At 45.6% G+C, this 21,375-nt stretch overlaps 1 protein-coding gene across 3 annotated transcripts in view; it reads left to right on the top strand.

Annotated features, from left to right (window-relative positions):
• Nucleotides 1–21,375, top strand: part of KALRN (kalirin RhoGEF kinase) — a 1,228,991-nt gene that overhangs the window by 927,225 nt on the left and 280,391 nt on the right. For all 3 annotated transcript variants that reach the window (XM_088460751.1, XM_088460749.1, XM_088460750.1), the window contains exon 35: nucleotides 18,493–18,764. In XM_088460751.1, coding sequence (XP_088316877.1) covers nucleotides 18,493–18,764 — 272 coding nt within the window. The remainder of the gene's footprint in view (nucleotides 1–18,492; nucleotides 18,765–21,375) is intronic.

Consider the following 21,375-nt stretch of genomic DNA (forward strand, 5'->3'; position numbering starts at 1 on the left):
CGAGACGATTAGCACTGAAATATTTCCATAGGCTTAAAGCGCATATTGTGGCAATCCAGGAGACCCATTTTCAGCAGTCTGCCCCTCCGAGCTTTGGTAACGCTAGATTCCCTCATTGCTACACAGCTAATGGGCCTCATAAGAAGGCAGGAGTAGCCCTCCTTATTTCCCAACATTGCTCTTTCTCATTGATTTCGCAGCACGCAGACCCACAGGGAAGATATTTAATTTTGGTAGGACTATTAGATGCCGTGGAAGTCACCTTAGTTTCATGTTATATCCCCAACACTAGGCAACTATCCTTTTGTAGAAAATTTTGTCTGACACTGCAGAAGTACTCTAAAGGAGCACTGCTACTCCTCGGAGACTTTAACATGGTTCTCGACCCAACTATGGATAGATCCCGTCCAACGACCTCTTGTTCAAGTAGACCACAGGAGTTTTCCAAGGGTTTTCAGCAGCTTTTAGCAGAGTACGGACTGTTCGATGTCTGGAGAGCCAAACACCCTACAGTAAGGGACTATTCCTTTTATTCACATGTCCATAGATCGTACTCTCGGATAGATTTGGCTCTCTCTGATAAATGGACTTTGTCTTCTATTATAAGTATTAATATTCTTCCCATGACATGGTCGGATCACTCCCCCCTTTTTTTGAAATGGGACATAGGGAGTAGAAGAGTCGTCCCGGGCCCTTGGAGATTGGGTAACCACCTGTTGTCTCAGCCGGAGGCTCATAGAGCAATAAAGGAGGCCCTTTCCCTTTTCCTTAGTACCAATAAACCGGAAGAGACTTCTATATTTAATTTTTGGTGCTCTTTAAAGGCAGTTATCAGAGGTTCAGCGATCCAGGTTGCTGCTCGGCTTAAAAGAGAATATAAACAGCAATATGAGAAAGCCGAAGCTGAGGCGGCACACTTGGAGGAGGCCCATAAAGCAGATCCATCTAATAGAATGCTATATAAACAACTTATTAATGCCCGCGAGAAGGTTAATGTCTTCTCCCTTAGAGAGGTACAGCGTAATATTGCCCGTTTAAATCAAAATTTTATGTGTTTGGTAATCGAGCTAGTAGGTTGTTGGCTTGCAAATTGCGCGGACGAAGGGCTCGGGAACAGATACAGAGAATTTATACTCATCATGGGGCAAAGGTATCCGACCCTGTCGAGATAACTAACACTTTTGCTACCTATTACGCACAACTATATAATCTTAAAGACGACCCCAATATTACCCAACCAACTGCTGCTCTTATTGAGCAGTTTTTGAGTAGGCTCTCCCTCCCGGTGTTGTCCTCTGAGGCCTGTCTGTCCCTTAGCTCTCCTTGGACTCTGGATGAAATAGATGTAGCAATTGGCAATATACAATTGGATAAGGCTCCGGGCCCAGACGGCTATCCTGCAAATTTCTACAAATCTTTTAAAACTGATCTGGCTCCAATTTTGTTGTCGGTGTTTAGTGAAGCAACTGAATCTAAGCAATTCCCTAAAGAAATGTTGGAGGCACGAATAGTTGCCATACCGAAACCCGGTAAAGACCCTTATGTTGTAGCCAACTACTGCCCTATTGCATTATTGAACACCGATGTCAAGCTGTTTGCTAAATTGGTTGCTAATCGTTTATCTCGTTTATTGCCAACTCTCATTAACCCGGATCAGGTTGGATTTGTGATGGACAGACAGGCCCCAGACAATACACGTAGAGTTATTAATATAATAGAGCATTATGATTTCCTTGCTGATTTTGTCGCTTGATGCCGAGAAGGCGTTTGACCGCCTACATTGGGGATATTTGATGGAGGTTTTACACCGTTTCGGTTTCCAGGGGAGAATTTTAGACTCCATCTCGGCTCTATATACCTGCCCTTCCGCGAAAGTGTTTGTCAATGGCTGCCTATCTGACAGATTTGACATATCAAACGGCACACGTCAGGGATGTCCCCTTTCGCCACTCATCTTTGCGCTTGCCATTGAGCCTCTGGCTGAGACGATTAGATCCCTAAATAGCATACACGGCCCTTTTCTTGGGGGCTCCTCCCATAAGATAAGTTTATTTGCAGACGATATTTTATTATGTTTACTTCATCCAGAAGAATCTCTTCCAGCACTACATGCTGTTTTAGATCAAAATACAGCAGTGTCATATTACAAATTAAACACCACTAAGACAGAGGCCCTTCCCTTTAACATTTCGAATGCACTTTTGGAAAAGTTGAAGGAGACCTACAGATATATATGGAAATCTCAGTCACTTAAATACCTGGGAGTGCATTTAGCTAGAGATCATGATCTCATTGAATGTAATTTTGGGCCATTATTGAAAGCCTATGAAACGTTAACTAAGGAATGGATGCTACATGAGGTATCCTGGCTGGGACGGATTGCGGCTGCAAAAATGGTGCTCCTCCCGAAACTTATGTACTTATTTCGTACTATCCCTAGACCCCTATCTAAATCTATATGTAATAAATTTTATCAAATAATTACTAAATATATCTGGAAAGGTAATAGACCCAAAATAGCAAGAAGCACTCTCACCCTCTCCAAAGCGGCTGGAGGAGTAGCCTTCCCAGACTTGGAACGCTATCATTCAGCTTGTATTCTTAGTCAGGCCAGAGATTGGTTCATAATTGACAGCCCCAAACCGTGGGTACTTATTGAAAGGGAATTTATGCGTCCCTTCCCTCTTTCTGATTTATTCTGGTTGCCCCCCTCTGAAATTTCCTTCAGACCGGGATTTTGTAAAGCAGTTCGGACTACAATAATGTGCTGGCATGCATATGTTTCCTTAGATGAAGAAATTTCCTTGCCTTCTCCTAATCTGTCTCTCCAATCGATAGCTAATTTGATTCCAGATTTGTATTTAGGTTCATGGGTTGGGGCGGGCCTTTCTTCCCTGAGTGACGTATTTACAGAAAATGGTCTTGCCCCATTTGTGTTTCTTCAAAAAAAATTTGGACTAATGAAGCAGGACTTTTATAAATACTTACAGTTGAGACATTGGTTGCAAAGCCACCTCCCTTCTCCAATTAAGAAACCTGCCTTCCCAGCGTTGCTGTTGCTTCGTTTCCAATCTCCTAATCATAAAAGAGGTATCTCTTGGTGGTATCAGTGTCAGATAAGAATAAATAAAAAGGGGAAATTACCATGCCAGATCAAATGGGAGAGAGATTTATCTGTAGATCTTTCTGAAGATGATTGGAATATTATTTTTTGTTCTGGTTTTACAGTATCCAAATGTATTAATCATTCAGAAATGTATTACAAGCTACTTCAGAGAGCATATTTTACACCTGAGAGGCAACATAAAATCTGGCCCTCTGCCTCCCAATATTGTTGGCGAAACTGTGGCTTGGTTGGAGACATTCTCCATGTTTTCTGGTCATGTCCCCTGCTTCGACCCCTATGGAATGCGGTGTTTTCCATGATAAGTAATATAGTTGGAACAACCATTCCTGCGGAGCCCCTAACTGCTTTATTTCATTTTTATCCTGGGACATTATCCTGTGGTGAGAGATACATCATGGGACATATTTTAATAGCTACGAAGGCTGCAATTGCTCAGGGGTGGAAGTCTGCTAACTTGCCCAACATCACAATGATAGAAAACAAGGTTCATAAGCACTTTGTTTTTGAAACATTGGATAGCAAATATTCCTCCTCTGCTAACTCCATCCATATGAAATGGTTTCAGTGGGGAGAATATAGGGAAAAACAAGGTCATTCCACTATTTATAGGGTTCCTGTTGATTTAGGTGTTCTCTGCTCACCTCATTCAGATTCGGGGTAGTTCTACTCATCATTCCTTTAGTATCCTGTTTCTAATTACTTTTATGTGTATTAAAAGTTCTCTTTTTTGTCTATGAATCAAATGTTTGTAAGCTGACCAATGATATTTTGTTTTGTTTTGTGCTATGCGATATGTCTGGCTTCCCCCTTTTCCCCTTTTTTTTTCATTCTGTATCCTCATTTATTTTTCTATACTAAATTTTCAATAAAAACTATTATGGAAAAAAAGATGGGAAGGCCCAAACCACCATTAATCGTAGATTTGGACAAACAGGTCCTACTAAGTCTCGTTTTTTTTTTACCTGACCACGTGAAAGAGCCACATACTGATTGAACCTCACGAAGATAAGAGGTCGGTACCACAATTGGGAGCATATGGAATAGGTATAATAACCTAGGAAGGATGGACATCTTAACTGCATTAACACGACATGTCCATGAGACGCAGAGTGGAGCCCATCTGGACAGATCCTGTTTAATTGCAGTAGAGGGATATAGTTAGCCTGAAATAATTCTTGGTAATAGTAATCCTTAAATATCTGAAGTATTTAGGTCGCCAGATGTAATCAAAATTAGTCTCTAAAAGCTTCTGTGATTGAGGAGGGAGGTTGAATGCCAAAACCTCCGATTTGGTGCTATTTACTCTATGCCCCGAGCATTCACCATAAGTTTAATTCGGCTTGCAAATTAGGGAGCAAAGTAATAGGTGATTACATAGTAAGCAGTAAATCATCTGCAAACAAAGATATTTTGTATTGTGAGCTTCGCACAGACACCCCCTTAATATCAGGATTACTCCGAATTTTAGCCGCAAGAGGTTCTATGCTCAAGGCATAGAGCAAAGGCGAAAGTGGGCATCCTTGTCTTGTACCATTATCCAAAGCAAAAAACGGTGAGGAGAGGCCATTAGTTGATACTATAGCCGATGGTTTACAGTATAGAGCCTTAATGGCCGACAAAAAACTACCACAAAAACCGTATATTCGTAGAGTTTGAAACATAAAAGGCCAAGATAACCTATCGAAGGCCCTTTTCTGCATCAAGTGACAACATTATGGCTGCTGTCTTATGTTTATTTATATATGAGATCAACTGTAACAAGTACAAATTCAGTCTATTGGCCAAGATCTTTGTGAACAGCTTAATCTGTTTTTTGTTTTTTTTCTTTATATAACAGCTTTATAATTGGGGTGCAATCAGGGAGATTGCTAGACTCTTCAGGGAGTCAGGGAGATTGTTACTATTTCAGGGAGTCTCCCTGACAATCAGGGAGGGTTGGCAAGCATGCTTATACCTTTGGCAAAAGTATACAAAATTCTGGTTACTTATTTAGATAATTAAATCAACCAGGCACAAGAGGTGGAATACTCTGCAGTAGTTCAGTATGCAAAATTCTGGTTACCTGTTGAAGACAGGAGCGACGAGAGGTTTATTAATTGATGATCAGCAGAAGATATAACTAATAACGCAGGTACAGTATAACGCTGCAGTTATGCACTTTGTAACTGCATATGTGTGTGTTCTGTATATATAATATATATATATATATATATATGTAATGGGCGGTCAGGTGAGGCAGAGCCTTCCCTGTCATGCTTAGGTATACCTCAGTTTTGACTATAAAAATAATAAGAACATTTTAAGCAATATATAAATATCTTCTTTGTATTATTCTAATAATTTTTATAGTCAAAACTCTGGAGTAAAAAGTGTATGGTTGGTGAGGCACTGCCTCCTCTGTATACCTTTTCTACACATCCCTGGTCAAAACACATCAAATTTCCAGCCCTATATACTGCTGCACCTTTGTAAATTGCCCACATGAATCCTCAGGTTCATATATGTATCTGTAAATCTGGCTCTGATACTAGCCAGTGCCTCCCAAGCCATTTACCTCACCGCAAGTCAGGGGTGTATCTAGGGATCCGAGCACCCCTGGCAAGGTAATGGACTGGCGCCCCCCATCATTTCAGGAAGTGCCCCCAGTAGTAGTCTCCCCTATGCTGTGCCCCCAGTAGTAGTCCCCTCTATGCAGTGCCCCCAGTAGTAGTCCACCCTATGCATAGCCCCCAGTAGTAGTCCCCCTATACATTGCCCCCAGTAGTAGTCCCTCCTATACATTGCCCCCAGTAGCGGCCATCCCCCCCCATAATGTGCCCCCAGTAGCAGCCCCCTATACAGTGACCCCAGTAGCGGTCTTCCCCCCCATAACATGTCCCCAACAGCAGCCCCCCCTCCCCCCTATAGAGTGACCCCAGTAGCAGCCATCCCCCCCATAACGTGCCCCCAATAGGGCCCCCCTATACAGTTCCCCCAGTAGCGGCCATCCCCCCATAACGTGCCCCCAGTAGCGCCCCCCCTATACAGTGCCCCCTAGTAGCCACACTCCCACCCCCTCCCACTCTGTTCTGTGCCAGAAAAAAAAAACACAGAAAAAAAAGAAAATTACCTGATCCCCGCTCCTGCCGACATCCGCCGCTGTCCACTCCTCCGGGCCTGCTCTCGCTCTGCACTATGGGATTTGAGAGACGTCATGACGTCTCTCCCATCACCCACTGCAGGGGGAGTCGGAAGGCAGAGCTTATGAGTGAGCTCCAGCCGACTCCCTACGTGGACGCAGCAGCCAATGAGAGTCTGTCTGACTCTCATTGGCTGGCTGCTTAAACAAACACACATGCCGCAGCTGGCGGCTGTGTGTGTTTGTTACTGTGTAGGGCAGACCGCTCTCACTGCGGTCTGCCCTACACTTGTGGGGCCCAGGGGACTAGCGGGGCTAGTTCAAGCCCCTGGAGTAATCCACTGATTGGCTGCTGGACGGCGCCCCCCCTTTGGCCGGCGCCCCTGGCGAGTGCCATCCTGGCCAATGGGTAGATATGCCCCTGCCACACGTCACTGATGCATACATACATATATATATATATACACACGGTCCAAACACGTTGGCACTCCCATATATTACTTGGACTGCCATGGTGCCAGCTAAATAACACAGCATGCAGAGTGTTCCAATGCAGCGGCACTCATCGGTCCTTTTCATATAAACAACACCACCAATCCACCAATATCAACGTTTCGGGTTTATTTCAATCTGTCATCAGGATACATCAAAACATCTTACCTTAAATAACATCCCTGAGTGTGAGACGCCAGACTCCCTCCTGCTCCGTCAGTGCCACTGATATTAGAAACCCCCACTTAAAAATCCTGCATTTGCCCCTGGCTCTGTCCTAGGATATTTCTCCTGAGCTTCCGCATCTCCGCACAGTCTATTTGTATAATGATTTTGCAATTATGCCTAACCCTCCCCCTAACCCCAGTACTTACCTTCGGGATTCTGACGGTCGGGATGCCGGCACCGGTGTTCTGACAATCAGTGTACATGTAAAGATAGGAACAGTGCAAAGACATCCACACACCCCACAGTATGAGATAAAACTTCAATAACCTACAGAAGGGTTGGGTACAGGATGCCGGCACTCGGGATCGTGGCGGTCAGATTCCCAGTGCCGGCATCCCAACTAGGTTAGAATGCCGACGCCTCCAGTTAAATAAGCCTAACCCTCCCCCCCGTTGCCAAAACAGAACCCCCGCCCTAGTTCCTAACCCTCCCTCCCGCATCCTTACCCATACCCCTAGTGCCTAACCTTCCCCCTAACCCCAATTCTTACCTTCGGGATTCTGACGGTCGGGATGCCGGCACCGGTGTTCTGACAAGTGTCGGGATTCTGGAGTCGGCATTCTGACCGCATCCTCATACATAGGGGACACTGGCCACACACAGCCCTGTGCCTCTGCCCTACCGAGGAGGGGGCTGTGTAGTGAGATGGACGGATTCCTACTGAAGTATATCTCTCACCGTTCCTGCCCAGAATAATTATTGTATTTTGTGAATATTCAAGTAACCTAATGTGTAATAGAAACGTGGAGTCAACAAGATACAAAATATAAACTGGGTGAAATGTGACTGCCAAGTCCTTTATGAATATGGCAATTGTACTGTGTGATGGGTCTGTACACTGGAATGAGACAGTTGTACTTGCCTGATTCAGACCCGCTCGCGAGCGCTGGGCGGGTCGATGTTGCCCAAGTGCGCATGCGGCTCCGTCGTGCGGATGCGCGAGACCCGAATAACGACGGCCAAGCCGTCATTATGGGTCTCACACCAAAGGGGGCGTGCTGTCGATGGTGATTGACAACACGCCCCCTTTGGTGGGCGTGCCGGGGGCGTGGCTGCCCAGATGGAGGCGCTCCCATGGGAAGGCCTACCGTCTGGGGCTGGCCCCACTGACATCACTAGTGATGTCAGTGGGAGTGCTTTTGGCTGTGATAGAGCCAAAAGCACTCCAGGGCTTGCGGCAGACGAGACCCTACCACAAGGGTCTCGTCGCATGCACGATGGTCGCGATGGTCTTGACCATCGCGACCATCTTTTTGGCCGCTCGCTATAGCTGTGGGTGGTCACAAAAGTAAGAGGGTCGGCCCTGATTCAGAGCGAGCGCTCTGTCAGAGCGTCCGGCTCTGAATCAGGGCCTCTGTACACATGCAGGTGAAAAAGGCAATTGTTTTGTGTAAGAAGTCTGTGGAACAAAATGCCTGATGCTGAGAGCTGCAGTCAGGAACAGCGCAGCTCTCGGTATATAAAATAAAAAAAAGGTAACCATCACAATACCATCGAATAAATACCATTTTATTTATATAGCACACACATATTCCGCAGCGCTTTACAGAGAATATTTGGCCATTCACATCAGTCCCTGCCCCAGTGGAGCTTACAGTCTATATTCTCTACCACATGCTCACGCACACACACAAGGCTTAATTTTTTTGGGAACCAATTAGCCTACCAGTATATTTTTGGAGTGCGGGAGGAAACCCACGCAAACACAGGGACAATATACAAACTCCACACAGTTAGGGCCGTGGTGGGAATCGAACCCACAACCTCATTGCATACACAGACTATAAGGCAGTTGTACTGTGTCAGGGGTCTTTGCACAGATGAAAAAAGCATTTGTACTGTGAACAAAGGGCCTGATTCAGAGCCGGTCGCTATTAGCGTTCGCTCGTTCAGAAAAAGGGGGTGGCTATTCAAATGAACCGTTCGCTCTTTGCGGTCTGTTGCCGCCTCTATGTCTGAAAGAGCGAACAAAACATGCGGACCTTTTTTTGATAAAAACGCCCCCTGGCCGGTCGCATCATACGTCATGTCCGCTATTTATTAGATTAATCGAGTACATCGACCAGCGTATGAACTGCTCGCTATTTTTGTGGTTGGTTTTTCCTACCACAAATTTGAGAGCAGTTCTAACTATAAAATAACCGAATGACGTGGTCAGTGACGCTGCTGTATTAATTATGCACACCCATAAAATGCCCGTTTTGACCTTTAAGCACACCTGCGTTCTGATCTCCACTCCCCGTTTTCAAGCACCTTCCCCTGTTACCACCCACATACGCCTCCTCCTGTCACTCATATCAGCAGGCATTCGCTATTTAGCGAACAAATGATTTTTGGCCGCACTGACTGGTTTCGCGCATGCGTATTACGATCCGTACGCATGCGCAGTTGGGAAAACATCGCTCGGAACGAACAAGCGGCCGCTTATGAGCGGCTCTGAATCAGGCCCAAAGTGCATGTCCAGTTTGTTTGTGTCTATGGCGAGAGTGTCCTGCTAGCCTAATGGCTCATTTCTCTGTTTTGTTGGAAAGCCTGGAAATCTCTGCTGTATTAAACATTAAAGGAATCCGTACAAGTGATTTCATTTAGCCCTCTGCAGATGAGATTTGTATTATTTGAATCTAGTCCATGGAGTATTATGTTAGTATTGTAGAGATAAGCAGAGACTCTGAAATCTCTTTACCTCTGGTAGATAATGTTAGGTCCACCTACAGCTAAAGAGGGAGGGAACTGGTAAAAGAAGGCTTAAGAGAGGACAAAATATATACTTAGGGCTACTTCACACACAACGGATATGTCCGTCTGGCAAAAAAGCGGAGATATATTTTCCGTTGTTTAATGTCAGTGGAAGCTACAAATACACAAGTAACACAATCGGCGTGTTACAGCCGTGATAACCACTGACTAGGACAGCTGCCGTGCCGTCTCCAGAAAGTTTATGCATACTTTCACACAAACACATTTCAGACTACCAGTGGCCTTGTAGTCAATGCTTGTTTCATCCGAATACAATCCGTTGCATGTGAAAGAAAGTCATCCGGAAAAAAAGTTTGTTTTTCTTCGGACAAAACTGTTGAGTGTGAAACTAGCCTAAAGGAGCGTACACACTAGACGATATCGTCTAGTGTGTCCCTGGCATTGCCATGGATGCCAGTTGTGGGTATGGGTCATGTTTGGTAGCGCTGCAACATGACATGGGCACCGCCATCTTGGATTGCATCAGGTGACACATCTTACCAATCCAGTCAGAGCATTTCAGGGGGTCCTAGCAACCTTGATGCACTTCCTTTGGATATTTAAGGGCTGATCTGCGGTCCTTTCTTTGCCAGTGCAACATTATTCCCAGCGTAGCTGGGTGCTGGTTCTCTGTGCTCCCTTGCTGTTACCTACTCCAAGTCTGTTTACCCTCGACTGCTTGCTCCAGGTTCCAGCTATCCTCACTCGACCTTTGTGTGTACCACCCACAGAGGGATTTCTGCCAATATCCATTTTTGCCAATATGCAATTTCCTGTTGTCCGTTCCCCACATGCTTTATTGGGTACATTTCCGTCTAGCCACCTTCTGCCAGCGGGCCACTTATGAGTAACACCCCTCTCAAGCCTGCGTCCTTCCAGTACCAGAAGTCTGCCCTCAAACCCTCTCCTGGTTCCACTCCGGGTCCAAGTTCTCAATCATCCGTGACAGTTTGCACTGGCCAAATGGACTCGGCCAGTGGACAGGATCCCAGAACAGATCTTCTCAAAGGCATTGCCAGCCGCCTGGAGGGACTGGAAGCCTCGCAGCGACAAATGGTCCAGTTTCTACAGGAAATGTCACTCTGTCAGGATATTCTGCAGGCTTCGCTGGTCACTGTAAATGCCAACCGCTACTAATCAGCATGTCTCTCCGGTCATCCCCACTCCAGCCATGCCATCCCATCTGCATCTTCCGACACCCAATAAATTTGATGGAAATCCGAAACTGTACAGAGGTATCCTCAATCAGTGTGATGTACACTTTACCCTCCAACCAGTGAACTTTCCTTCCACCAAATCCAAGGTGGCTTACATTATGTCCCTCCTATCCAGGTCCACTCTGGATTGTGTGTCACCACTTTGGGAAAGATCCGTTCCATTACTGGATAACTATTCCAAATTTCTGGCCTCCTTTAGGAGGATCTTCGATGAGCCAGGGAGAACAATTTCAGCTTCTGCTGAGATTATGCGACTCCATCTAGGCAATCGTCCCGTATGTCGTCCAGTTCCAGACGCTGGCCTCCGAGTTGAAATGGAAGCTTTTATCACAGCCTTCTGGAGTGGCCTCTTGGACCATCTAAAGGATGATCTCGCCACAAAAGACTTCTTTGAACAAGGTTATTTCACTCTGCAATAAAGTGGACCTAAAATACAGAGAACACCAAGTTGAGAAATCCAAGGGAGATCGCTACCGGTTTCACCTTGCCTATCTCCCTAGTACTCCCACGCCTGAGCCAATGAGTGACGAGCCTATGCATATTAATAGGACCCACCTATCCACTGAAGAGCGGCAAAGATGTCGCTGCGAAAAATTATGTATGTATTGCGGTGGGAATGGTCATCTGGTGGCTTCCTGCCCTCACCGTCCAGGAAACTCCCGCTCCTAACTGGCATTGGAGACACCAGGTTAGGAGATATGTCACTGTCTCCGTCCAAAAAAGAATAGGGATGTGCGCCGGACCATTTTTGCCGGATTTGGATTTGGTTCTAATTCGTCGTCCGGCTTTGGATTTGGATTTGCCAAACTGCGGTGACTGGCTTTGGATTTGGATTTGGATTTTTTTACAAAAATTGACAAAAAAAGCTAAAATCACATAAATTGGTCTTTTTTTTCTTCCTAGAGTATTATTACCCTCAATAACATTAATTTCCAGTCAATTTAGACCATATAACAGCTCATAATATTGTTTTCAACATTATTGGCCAAAGGTTGCAGTGAGCTGACTGGTTCCTAAGCGATAGAGCAGCGGCACAACGACACAGACACCACAGTATAAAGCACATCTATGACACATTGCCACACAGCAGTGGCAGAAATGAAAAGTAGTGCACCCACCCAGTGGGGTACGGCCAGCAGAGTCACAGTACTTGTTTACATAGTGGGCTATGGCCCAAGGAGTCACAGTGCACAATCTTATTCACATTACACCGCACGTAGGGCCTGATTCACATTACACCATAAAGTAGTGTCTCTTATTTATGTTACGACACACAGTAGTGCCCCTTTTGCACAATGCCCACAGTAGTGACCCTTTTACACAATGCCCACAGTAGTGACCCTTTTACACAATGCCCACAGTAGCGGTGTTCTTTACACAATGCCCCCAGCAGTGGTGCCCCCTATGCAGTCCCCTAAGTAGTAGGGTCCCCTATGCAGTGCCCCCAGTAGAATGCCCCCCAGTAGAATGCCCCCCATTAGCAGGCCCCCCCAGTAGTATGCCCCCCATTAGCATGCCACCCAGTAGTATGCCCCCCAGTAGTATGCCCCCCATTAGCAGCCCCCCCCAGTAGTATGGCCCCCCAGTAGTATGGCCCCCCCAGTAGTATGCCCCCCCAGTAGTAGGCTGCCCCCAGTAGCAGGCCCCCCACAGTAGTAGACTGCCCCAGTAGTAGCCCCCCCTGTAGTATGGCCCCCCCTGTAGTATGGCCCCCCCAGTAGTAGTAAGCCCCCCCAGTAGTAAGCCCCCCCCAGTAGTAGTAAGCCCCCCCAGTAGTATGGCCCCCCCAGTAGCAGGCCCCTCAGTAGTATGGCCCCCTCAGTAGCAGACCCCCCAGTAGCAAACCCCCCCCAGTAGTATAGCCCCCCCCCAGTAGCAGGCCCCTCAGTAGTATGGACGCCCAGCGCCCAGTAGCAGACCCCCCCCAGTAGCAGACCCCCCCAGTAGTATAGCCCCCCCACAGTAGCAGGCCCCTCAATAGTATGGACCCCCAGTAGCAGACCCCCCCAGTAGTATAGCCCCCCCAGTAGCAGACCCCCCCAGTAGTATAGCCCCCCCCAGTAGCGCCCCCGGATCTTTGACAAGTAAAAAAAAAAAATAATAAAACTTACCTGATTCCCCGCTCCCGCGCCGTCTGCTCTGCTGTCACACGCTGCGGAGGGAGCCGGAAGACGGAGCTCATGTGTGAGCTCCAGCCGGCTCCCTCCGTACAGCAGCCAATGAGAGTCTGTGTGATTCTCATTGGCTGCTGTGACAAACACACAGCTGCCGCTGGCGGCTGTGTGTCTGTGTAGGGCAGAGCGCACTGCGCTCTGCCCTACACGCGAGGAGACCTGATGTCGGATTCTCTAGTGAGAATCCGACATCAGGAGGCTGCCGTTCGGCCCCGAACGGGGATCCGAGTCAGGCGGTGAACACCCGAACAAGGTTCGGGTGGACTCGGATCCCCAATGTTCGGAGCGGTTCGGATTCCACAGAATCCGAACCGCTCATCTCTAAAAAAAGAATAAACCTTGCCTCTCTCTCTGGAATTTGTACAGGATTCTAAAGCTGTGGTTTCTCTCCTTGATTCAGGGGCAGCAGAGAATTTCATTACCTCCGAACTCGTCCAAGAATTCCAGATAACAGTCACGACACTCGACCATAACATCGCCTTGTTGGCAGTTGATGGCAGCCGAATCCTTAATGGAACTGTGACATCTCTAACCCAACCTGTACGAGTCCCGGTGGGGGCTCTTCATACTGAGCTTATACAATTTTTAGTTATCCCCAAGGCTTCACATGGGATTATATTGGGATACCCCTGGTTGTGTAGACATAATACTAAAATTGATTGGAACTCTCTGCAAATCTTGTCCTGGGGAGAGACTTTTCATGTGTCCTGTTTACCCTGTATCAAAGCAGTGAGGAAAATACAATTATCTGAGAATTCACAAATTCCTTGTCAGTATGCTCCTTTTTGTGATGTCTTCTGTAACACTGGAGCAAACTCCCTACTGTCACACCGGGACTGGGATTGTCCTATCGAGCTGATACCGGGCAAGAATCCTCCTCAAGGTCGCACGTACCCTCTGTCCCTGCCTGAAACCAAGGCTATGTCTGAATATATTCAAGAGAGCTTGCAAAAGGGCTTTATCAGACCTTCCACCTCTCCAGCCATTGCAGGATTCTTTTGTGTCTAAAAAGGATGGAGGCCTCTGACCCTGTAATGACTATCACGGGCTGAATGACATCACATTGAAGAATCGTTACCTCTTGCCTCTTATTACCAAATTGTTTGACAGGGTCAAGGGGGCTACAGTTTTCACGAAATTGGACTTGAGAGGGGCATACAATCTCATTATTATACGACCAGGAGACGAATGGAAGACTGCATTTAACACCCGGGATGGACATTTTGAATATCTGGTGATGACTTTTGGTCTATGCAATGCTCCCGCGGTCTTCCAGGGATTCGTTAATGAGATCTTCAGAGACTTGCTATATTCATCAGTTGTAGTATATCTCGACGATGTTCTAATTCACTTGAGAAGCATCGGGTACATGTGAAGGAAGTCTTATCCCGCCTAAGGAAAAACCATCTGTACTGCAAGCTCGAGAAATGCGTGTTTGAGGTGCCTTCCATCTCCTTTTTAGGGTATATCATTTCAGGTTCCGGGTTGGAGATGGATCCACAGAAGGTAAATGCCATTCTCAACTGATCCCATCCTGGTTCTCTAAAATCTTTTCAGAGATTCCTGGGATTCGCCAATTGCTATAGATGATTCATTAAGGGCTTCTCCACCTTAGTGGCACCGATATCTGCTTTGACCCTAAAGGGAGCAATTTCCTCACGAAGGCCTCCTGAAGCCGAGACGGTCTTTCAGTTGTTAAAACAAGCATTCCTCATCGCTCCCATACTGAGACAACCTGATGTTGAAAGTCCATTTCTGTTGGAGGTGGATGTTTCTTCCGAGGCAGTGGGAGCAGTTCTTTCTCAGTAATTTGAGGATAACCGTGTCCATCCTTGTGGGTACTTTTCCAAGAAATTACCCTATTGGGGAGCAAGAATTATTAGCAGTCAAGCTTGCCTTTGAGGAATGGTGATATCTGCTTGAAGGCGCAAAACACCCCGTCACTGGTTACACAGATCATAGGAATTTGCTCTTTCTGAAGAACATCCACTGTATCAGTCCTCGTTTAGCACGATGGGCAATTTTCTTCTCCCGCTTTGATTTCACCTTGACCTTCCGACCAGGGGCTGAAACCTAAAAGCAGATGCCCTATCACAATCCTTCTCGTTCGAGAACACTATAAAAGATCTTGGGGAGACTCCTGTCCTAGAGTCCAAGGTGTTTGCTACTACCAATATTCAACCACCTACAGGGAAAATTGTCGAGGTCCCAGACCTAAGAAAACTGCTTTTAACCTGGGCTCATATGTCTCGTTTTTATGGACACCCTGGTATCCGCAAAACCTTGGAATTCCTCCAGCGATCATAATGGTGGCCTGCCACGAGAACCGAAGTTTCAGAGTTCATCTCCTCCTGCTCAGCATAAAATCTCACTGCAAGCACCCGCAGGAGAACTTAGACCCCTATCCATTTCGACTCGCCCATGGTCCCGCTTATCCATGGATTTTGTAACTGACCTGCCTGTCTCAAATGGGTATACTGCCATGTAGGTGGTTATTGATCGTTTTTCAAAAATGCATAAAATTGCCTTCCGATCTTGAACTGGCCCAGCTTTTCATTACTCATATATTCCGTCTACACGGGCTACCAACTGAGACTGTTTGTGACCGGGGAGGCCAGGGCCTAGAGACGTTCTTGAGGATTTTTATGTCTTCAACCCAAGACAATTGGGCGGATTCCTTACCCTGGGCAGAATTTGCGCAAAATAGCTCATATCATTCCTCTGCTGGATAAACCCCATTCCTCGCGGTGTATGGCCATCATCCCAGGGTTCCTGAGTTCAAAAGTCTACCAGTCTTCGATGTTCCAGCTGTGACAACCTCTTTACAGAATTTCTCTCGAACCTGGTCCCAGATTCGTTCCTCTCTGCTGAAAACCTCCCATCGTTACAAGTTATGGGCTGACAGAAAGAGAAGGTTCGCTCTCAGCATGAAAGCAGGGAATCAGGTATGGCTTTCCACCCGTAATTTATGACTCCGGGTTCCTTCTATGAAGTTTGCCCCTCGCTTCATTGGTCCATTCACCATCATAGTGGTGATCAATCCTGTAGCTTATAGGCTACGACTACCCACATATCTCAAAATTCCAAACTCCTTCCACGTCTCTCTACTCAAACCACTAATTCTCAACGATTCCTTCAAGTCCTGCATCCATCTCCTAAGGTCCATACTGAGAGAGGGGTAGAGTTTGAGATAAAGCAGATCCTGGATTCCCGATTCCGCTATGGTCAACTGTAGTACCTGTTGGACTGGAAGGGGTATGGTCCGGAAGAAAGATGTTGGATGAAAGAAGGAGATGTCAATGCATCCCGCCTAATTAACAAATTTAATTCTGAAAATCCAGAATAACCCAAGAGATGCCCGGAGGTCACCCATACAGGAGGGGGTACTGTCACGACCAGGGCTGCGTTTGGCCGGGGTCAGCGAACCTAACCTGTCCGGATGCTCTGGCGGGGGCGCGTGCATCTGGAGATCTGCGCTGCATACCGCGGCGTCCCGGAGGCACAGTGTCCTGGATGTCAGTTGTGGGTATGGGTCATGTTTGGTAGCGCTGCAGCGCCACATGGACGCTGGCATTATAGACTGCATCATTTGACACATCTTACCAATCCAGTCAGAGCATTTCGGGAGTCCTAGCAACCTTGATGCACTTCCTCTGGATATTTAAGTGCTGATCTGTGGTCCTTTCTTTACCAGTTCAACAGTATTCCCAGCGTAGCTAGGTGCTGGTTCTCTGTGCTCCCTTGCTGTTACCTACTCCAAGTCTGTTTACCCTCGTTTACCCAGGTTCCAGCTATCCTCACTCAACCTCTGTGTGCCGGCAGCGCTACTCCGGGCTACCACCCCCAGCGGGATTTCTGCCAATATCCTGACTGTCTGTATTCCCTCAGGTCATCCAGTTACCTGTTGTCCACCCAACGTGCTTCATTGGGTACACTTTCGTCTAGCCACCTTCAGCCAGCGGGCCACTCATGTGCAACACCCCTCTCAAGCCTGCGTTCTTCCAGTACCAGAAGTCTGCACTCAAACCCTCTCCTGGTTCCACTCCGGGTCCAAGTCCTCAATCACCCGTGACACCACTGAAGGAGTGCGCACTTATCAGAACCACATTGTTGTTATTTGTGTACATATTCTCTGTACATTGCTGTGTAATATTTTAGTGCAATACAAACAATAATAAATATTTTGCTAGACTTAATAATTCTTAATGTCCTAAACCAGTGTTGGCTAACCTTGACACTCCAGCTGTTGTGGAACTATATATCCCAGCATGCCCTGCCACAGTTTTAGCATGCCCTAATAGCAAAACTGTAGCAGTGCATGCTGGGTTATATAGTTCCATAACAGCTGGAGTGTCAAGGTAAGCCAACACTGTCCTAAACTGTATAAATAGTATTGTCAATGTGTTTGACTATATTATTTTTATTAATAATTATCTGTGCACTGGGCTGTATTATTATTGTTTTTCAGTGAACTGTATTGAATTATTACTGTTTATCAATGCACTGGCTGCATTATTATTATTAGTTATCAATGTGCTGAACTGTTACTTTTTTAAATTAATGTGCTAGATTGGATTAGTAGTAATAGTCTTATTAGTTATCAGTACGCTCAGATCTATAATTGTTCATTTTCAATACGGGATACTGTATCTGCACTATTCTGTCTGTGGCTGTTACATTGTAGATTACTGGGTCACAGGTATGATAGTTGGTCGGTAATAAATGTTTGACCCCCTTACAGTGTAGTATTTCATGAGCTACCTACATCTGTTAATAAGACCCAATGAATGTCCTTCGCAGAGTGGAGCCCAGTAAGGGTTAATAATAGGCAGTAGTTTAAAATCATTGATCTGGTGCTGTGATGACCTCATTCGCTGCCTCTACAAGAATGGTGACCTCCTCAGCCAAACAGTCAGCAAGCTTATCAGGTGCTTGTTTACATGTGGTACAGACAGCTGAAGGTCCCCAGTAATGAGCATTAACAAGCACAAGTCTGAATGTTTTGTTTGAGCAGCCTAGGCAGGTGCCTGCTTACTACAACTGATATGGGGCCTCATTATTGTCACTGGAATGGGAATTGCTCTGCGCATGAGCAGACTCTTATTAAACACACCTATAGAGGTCAGAAATAAGTAAAATGGCAGGATGAATAAATATTCCTAGAGCAAAAATTAATTTGTTAATGATATGTATTGTGTTGTGGAATATCATCTACCATGCACAGATAAATGAATTCAGGAAAAGGGAAATTAATTTTGTATAACATAAAAGGAAACCGCTACATCACAGTTCCTTTGGAATAGTTATAATACATCTTCAGCCATATGTGATGAGGAGCTTCAGAATTACATTGTACCGTTACCTATGTAAATGTGCTGATAGCCCATTTTTTTGTTTTAGATGCATTTTCTGTCTCAACGGGAGAAAACGGTGGAAAGACGGATTCAGTGACCAACCTGCAGCCACAGTCATCCCTGAATTCCATCCAGAGCTCCCCGGGGCCCAAACGCTCCACGAACACGTTGAAGAAGTGGCTTACAAGTCCTGTAAGGCGTCTAAACAGCGGAAAGGCTGAGAGCAACATCAAGAAGCAGAAGAAGAGAGAGGGCCGTAATCTTGGTTCCCCCAGAGCTAATGATGACACCACCCCTCAGGGTGACAGTGCGGATGAGGTGGGACAGATTAAATTTTGGCATGCCCCTGACATTAGCGACTGTGATTTTTTTAATAGAACAGAAGTTGGCAACATTACTGCTGACAATTTACATGTCACCGATTTAACATCTGCATGAATATATTTGTGAGAAAGTTTAGTGATCACAAATGTACAGATGTGTCCTCTTGCATATTTGGAGATCGCGCTACAAATGTGCACACGCATAGCGCCATGCGATTAGCAGCAGCCACGTGCGCCACGCGCTGCTTTCTCGCTATGCAATCCTATGGAGTCACGGGTGTGAACGCAGTGTGCGTACCCGTTTGCGGGTGCGCAACTCGTGCCATGAGTGCCGCGATTTGCCACTCAAGCGGCAAAGATGCAAGAGGGCACATCTGTATTTGCAAAACCGTATTATTAAGGAGAAACTATCTGCTTTTCCAGTGTTCAGGAACAACAGTAGGGCAGAAGGCAGAACAACCATCAAACATTGGTACACTTTTTTTTCTATGCTCTATCATAGGATAAAATTTGATTTTTATTTTTTTTACTTTCGCACAATGGACCTGATTCAGACCTGCTCACTAGATGCGGCCGCTCGGTCCCTGCGTATGTAAATTTTGCAAAGTGACATCAAGGCAGCCGCTCGCTAGGCAAGGCATAAGCACGCCCACTATGTATTGGCGAGCGATCACTTTGTGTTGTCAGACGCCCACCAGCCTGTCTTTAGCCGCCCACTTGCATACGTCATCTCCAGGAAGTATATACAACCATCGGTACATCGGGGTCCATCGGATCTGACCGCAGCGCTTGTGGTTGACTGTACCCTACCGCAAGCACTGCGAGCAGTTCAGTGTAAAAATCAACCAGGTGACGTGTACTATGACGCTGCCTGTTAATTATGCACGCCTCTGATATGGCGTTGAAAAACTCTGGCACGCCTGCATCCGCAACGCCACTCCCCCGTTACTACTGCCCTGCCCCTGTTACCACCCACAAACGGCCTTTCATGTCACTCATGCCACTGGGCTGTATTTGCAGGGCGAGCAAGCAAAATCTGATCGCTCGTACTAGTTTGCGCATGCGCACTGCAAACTACACGCATGCGCACATTAGCAAACATCGTCTGCAACGACGCTTGCTAGCCAGCGGGTCTGAATCAGGCACAATAACCCTTTCAGATCGCAAATGGCTAGTCGCACCCGGGACCTATGCAGTGAACAGGACCCGAGTCGCCTTGACCTGGTTTACCCGTTCACACCGCACCACGAGCCGTGTTGAACTCTTGTTCAACCCTGCTTGTTACCCAGGTTGAATATCCCGGGTCCCGAGATATATTTCAACTGGGCCCTTTCACACTGCACAGTAACCCGGCTTGCTGCGCGTTCATGTGCAATAACCCGGGTTACTTGATGCCGGTGTGAAAGGGGTATTACTAGAAAGGAGAGGTATATATTACTTCACCACTAAGAGTGTAAATTAATTGTAAAAGCATATACTGTATATTTTATAAACCACAATATTCATAAAAGGTCATGATAACATTGATTCACAAAAACTATTTATTAAAATACAATCACAATACAATTGACCATATATACATTGATGATCTTTTTTGAGTTCAACACTGCAATCAGTCTTATATGTATCCTGGGGCCATGACCCAGCCCAGTGATTTTAATTAATTGCAGTCCTGCACATATGCTTATAGCTTTGTAGTGCATCGATCAATATCATTGTAATGCACAATCAAAATCGTGGTAGATATATATACTTTTACAATGAATTGGCGCCCCTAGTGGAGAAGTAATATATACCTCTCCTTTCTGGTTAGTTACATAGTTGATAATCCAGTATTACCTTGTGGTGCAGCAAATAATTTTTATTAATATCTCTCAAGACTGAGCTCAAATAACATTGTGTCTAGCAATTTATTTTGTTTATTTTTTTTTTTTGCACTCTAAGGGGTCCATCCAGTTAGGTGCAAATTGCGAGGAGCGAGTTGCTATTTTCTCTTCGGATTCGCATAGTAAATTAATTTAGCAATCCAATTAGCAACTCATACTGAACCAGTCAGACTGAATTTGCATTTTTCCATTCGCAACTCCCTGAGGGCAAGAGATGAAAAGAAAAATTTAATTTAACGTTAAAATGTCGGGACACTGTGCTGAACCCCTTGGACACCCCCCTAATGACTAATTACGCTATTGGAAGTTTCCAGTTAGCTTAATTAATCCAATAATTTCGTGTCATTTTTTGGGGTAAAAAAAAAAAATTGTCCTCAAATTACTCCAAAATCTATTTTTTTGTTAGTTTAGGCACTCCAAATTTAATTACAATATTTTTTTTTTAAATTGAGAAATATATATATATTTTTTTAGTTTTTATATACTTTTTTTTATAATTTTTCACGGTGCCCTCAAAGTTCTCTAAAATCACCTTTTTTCCTACAGGTTTTTTTTTGCATTTTACGTTTAATTAGTTTGAGATTAAACTTAAAAAGTTTGCTTTTTATCATTTTTAGTTTTTTTGCATTTTTTTTTAAAAAGCACAAAAGAGACATTTGACACATTTAAAAACCTACAGTACCTTCCTAATGCCCACAAACAGCCTTCTATACTGTCCTG

The sequence above is a fragment of the Taudactylus pleione genome, unplaced genomic scaffold, assembly GCF_031769625.1.
Source record: "Taudactylus pleione unplaced genomic scaffold, aTauple2 ptg000977l, whole genome shotgun sequence".
NCBI lineage: Eukaryota > Metazoa > Chordata > Amphibia > Anura > Myobatrachidae > Taudactylus > Taudactylus pleione.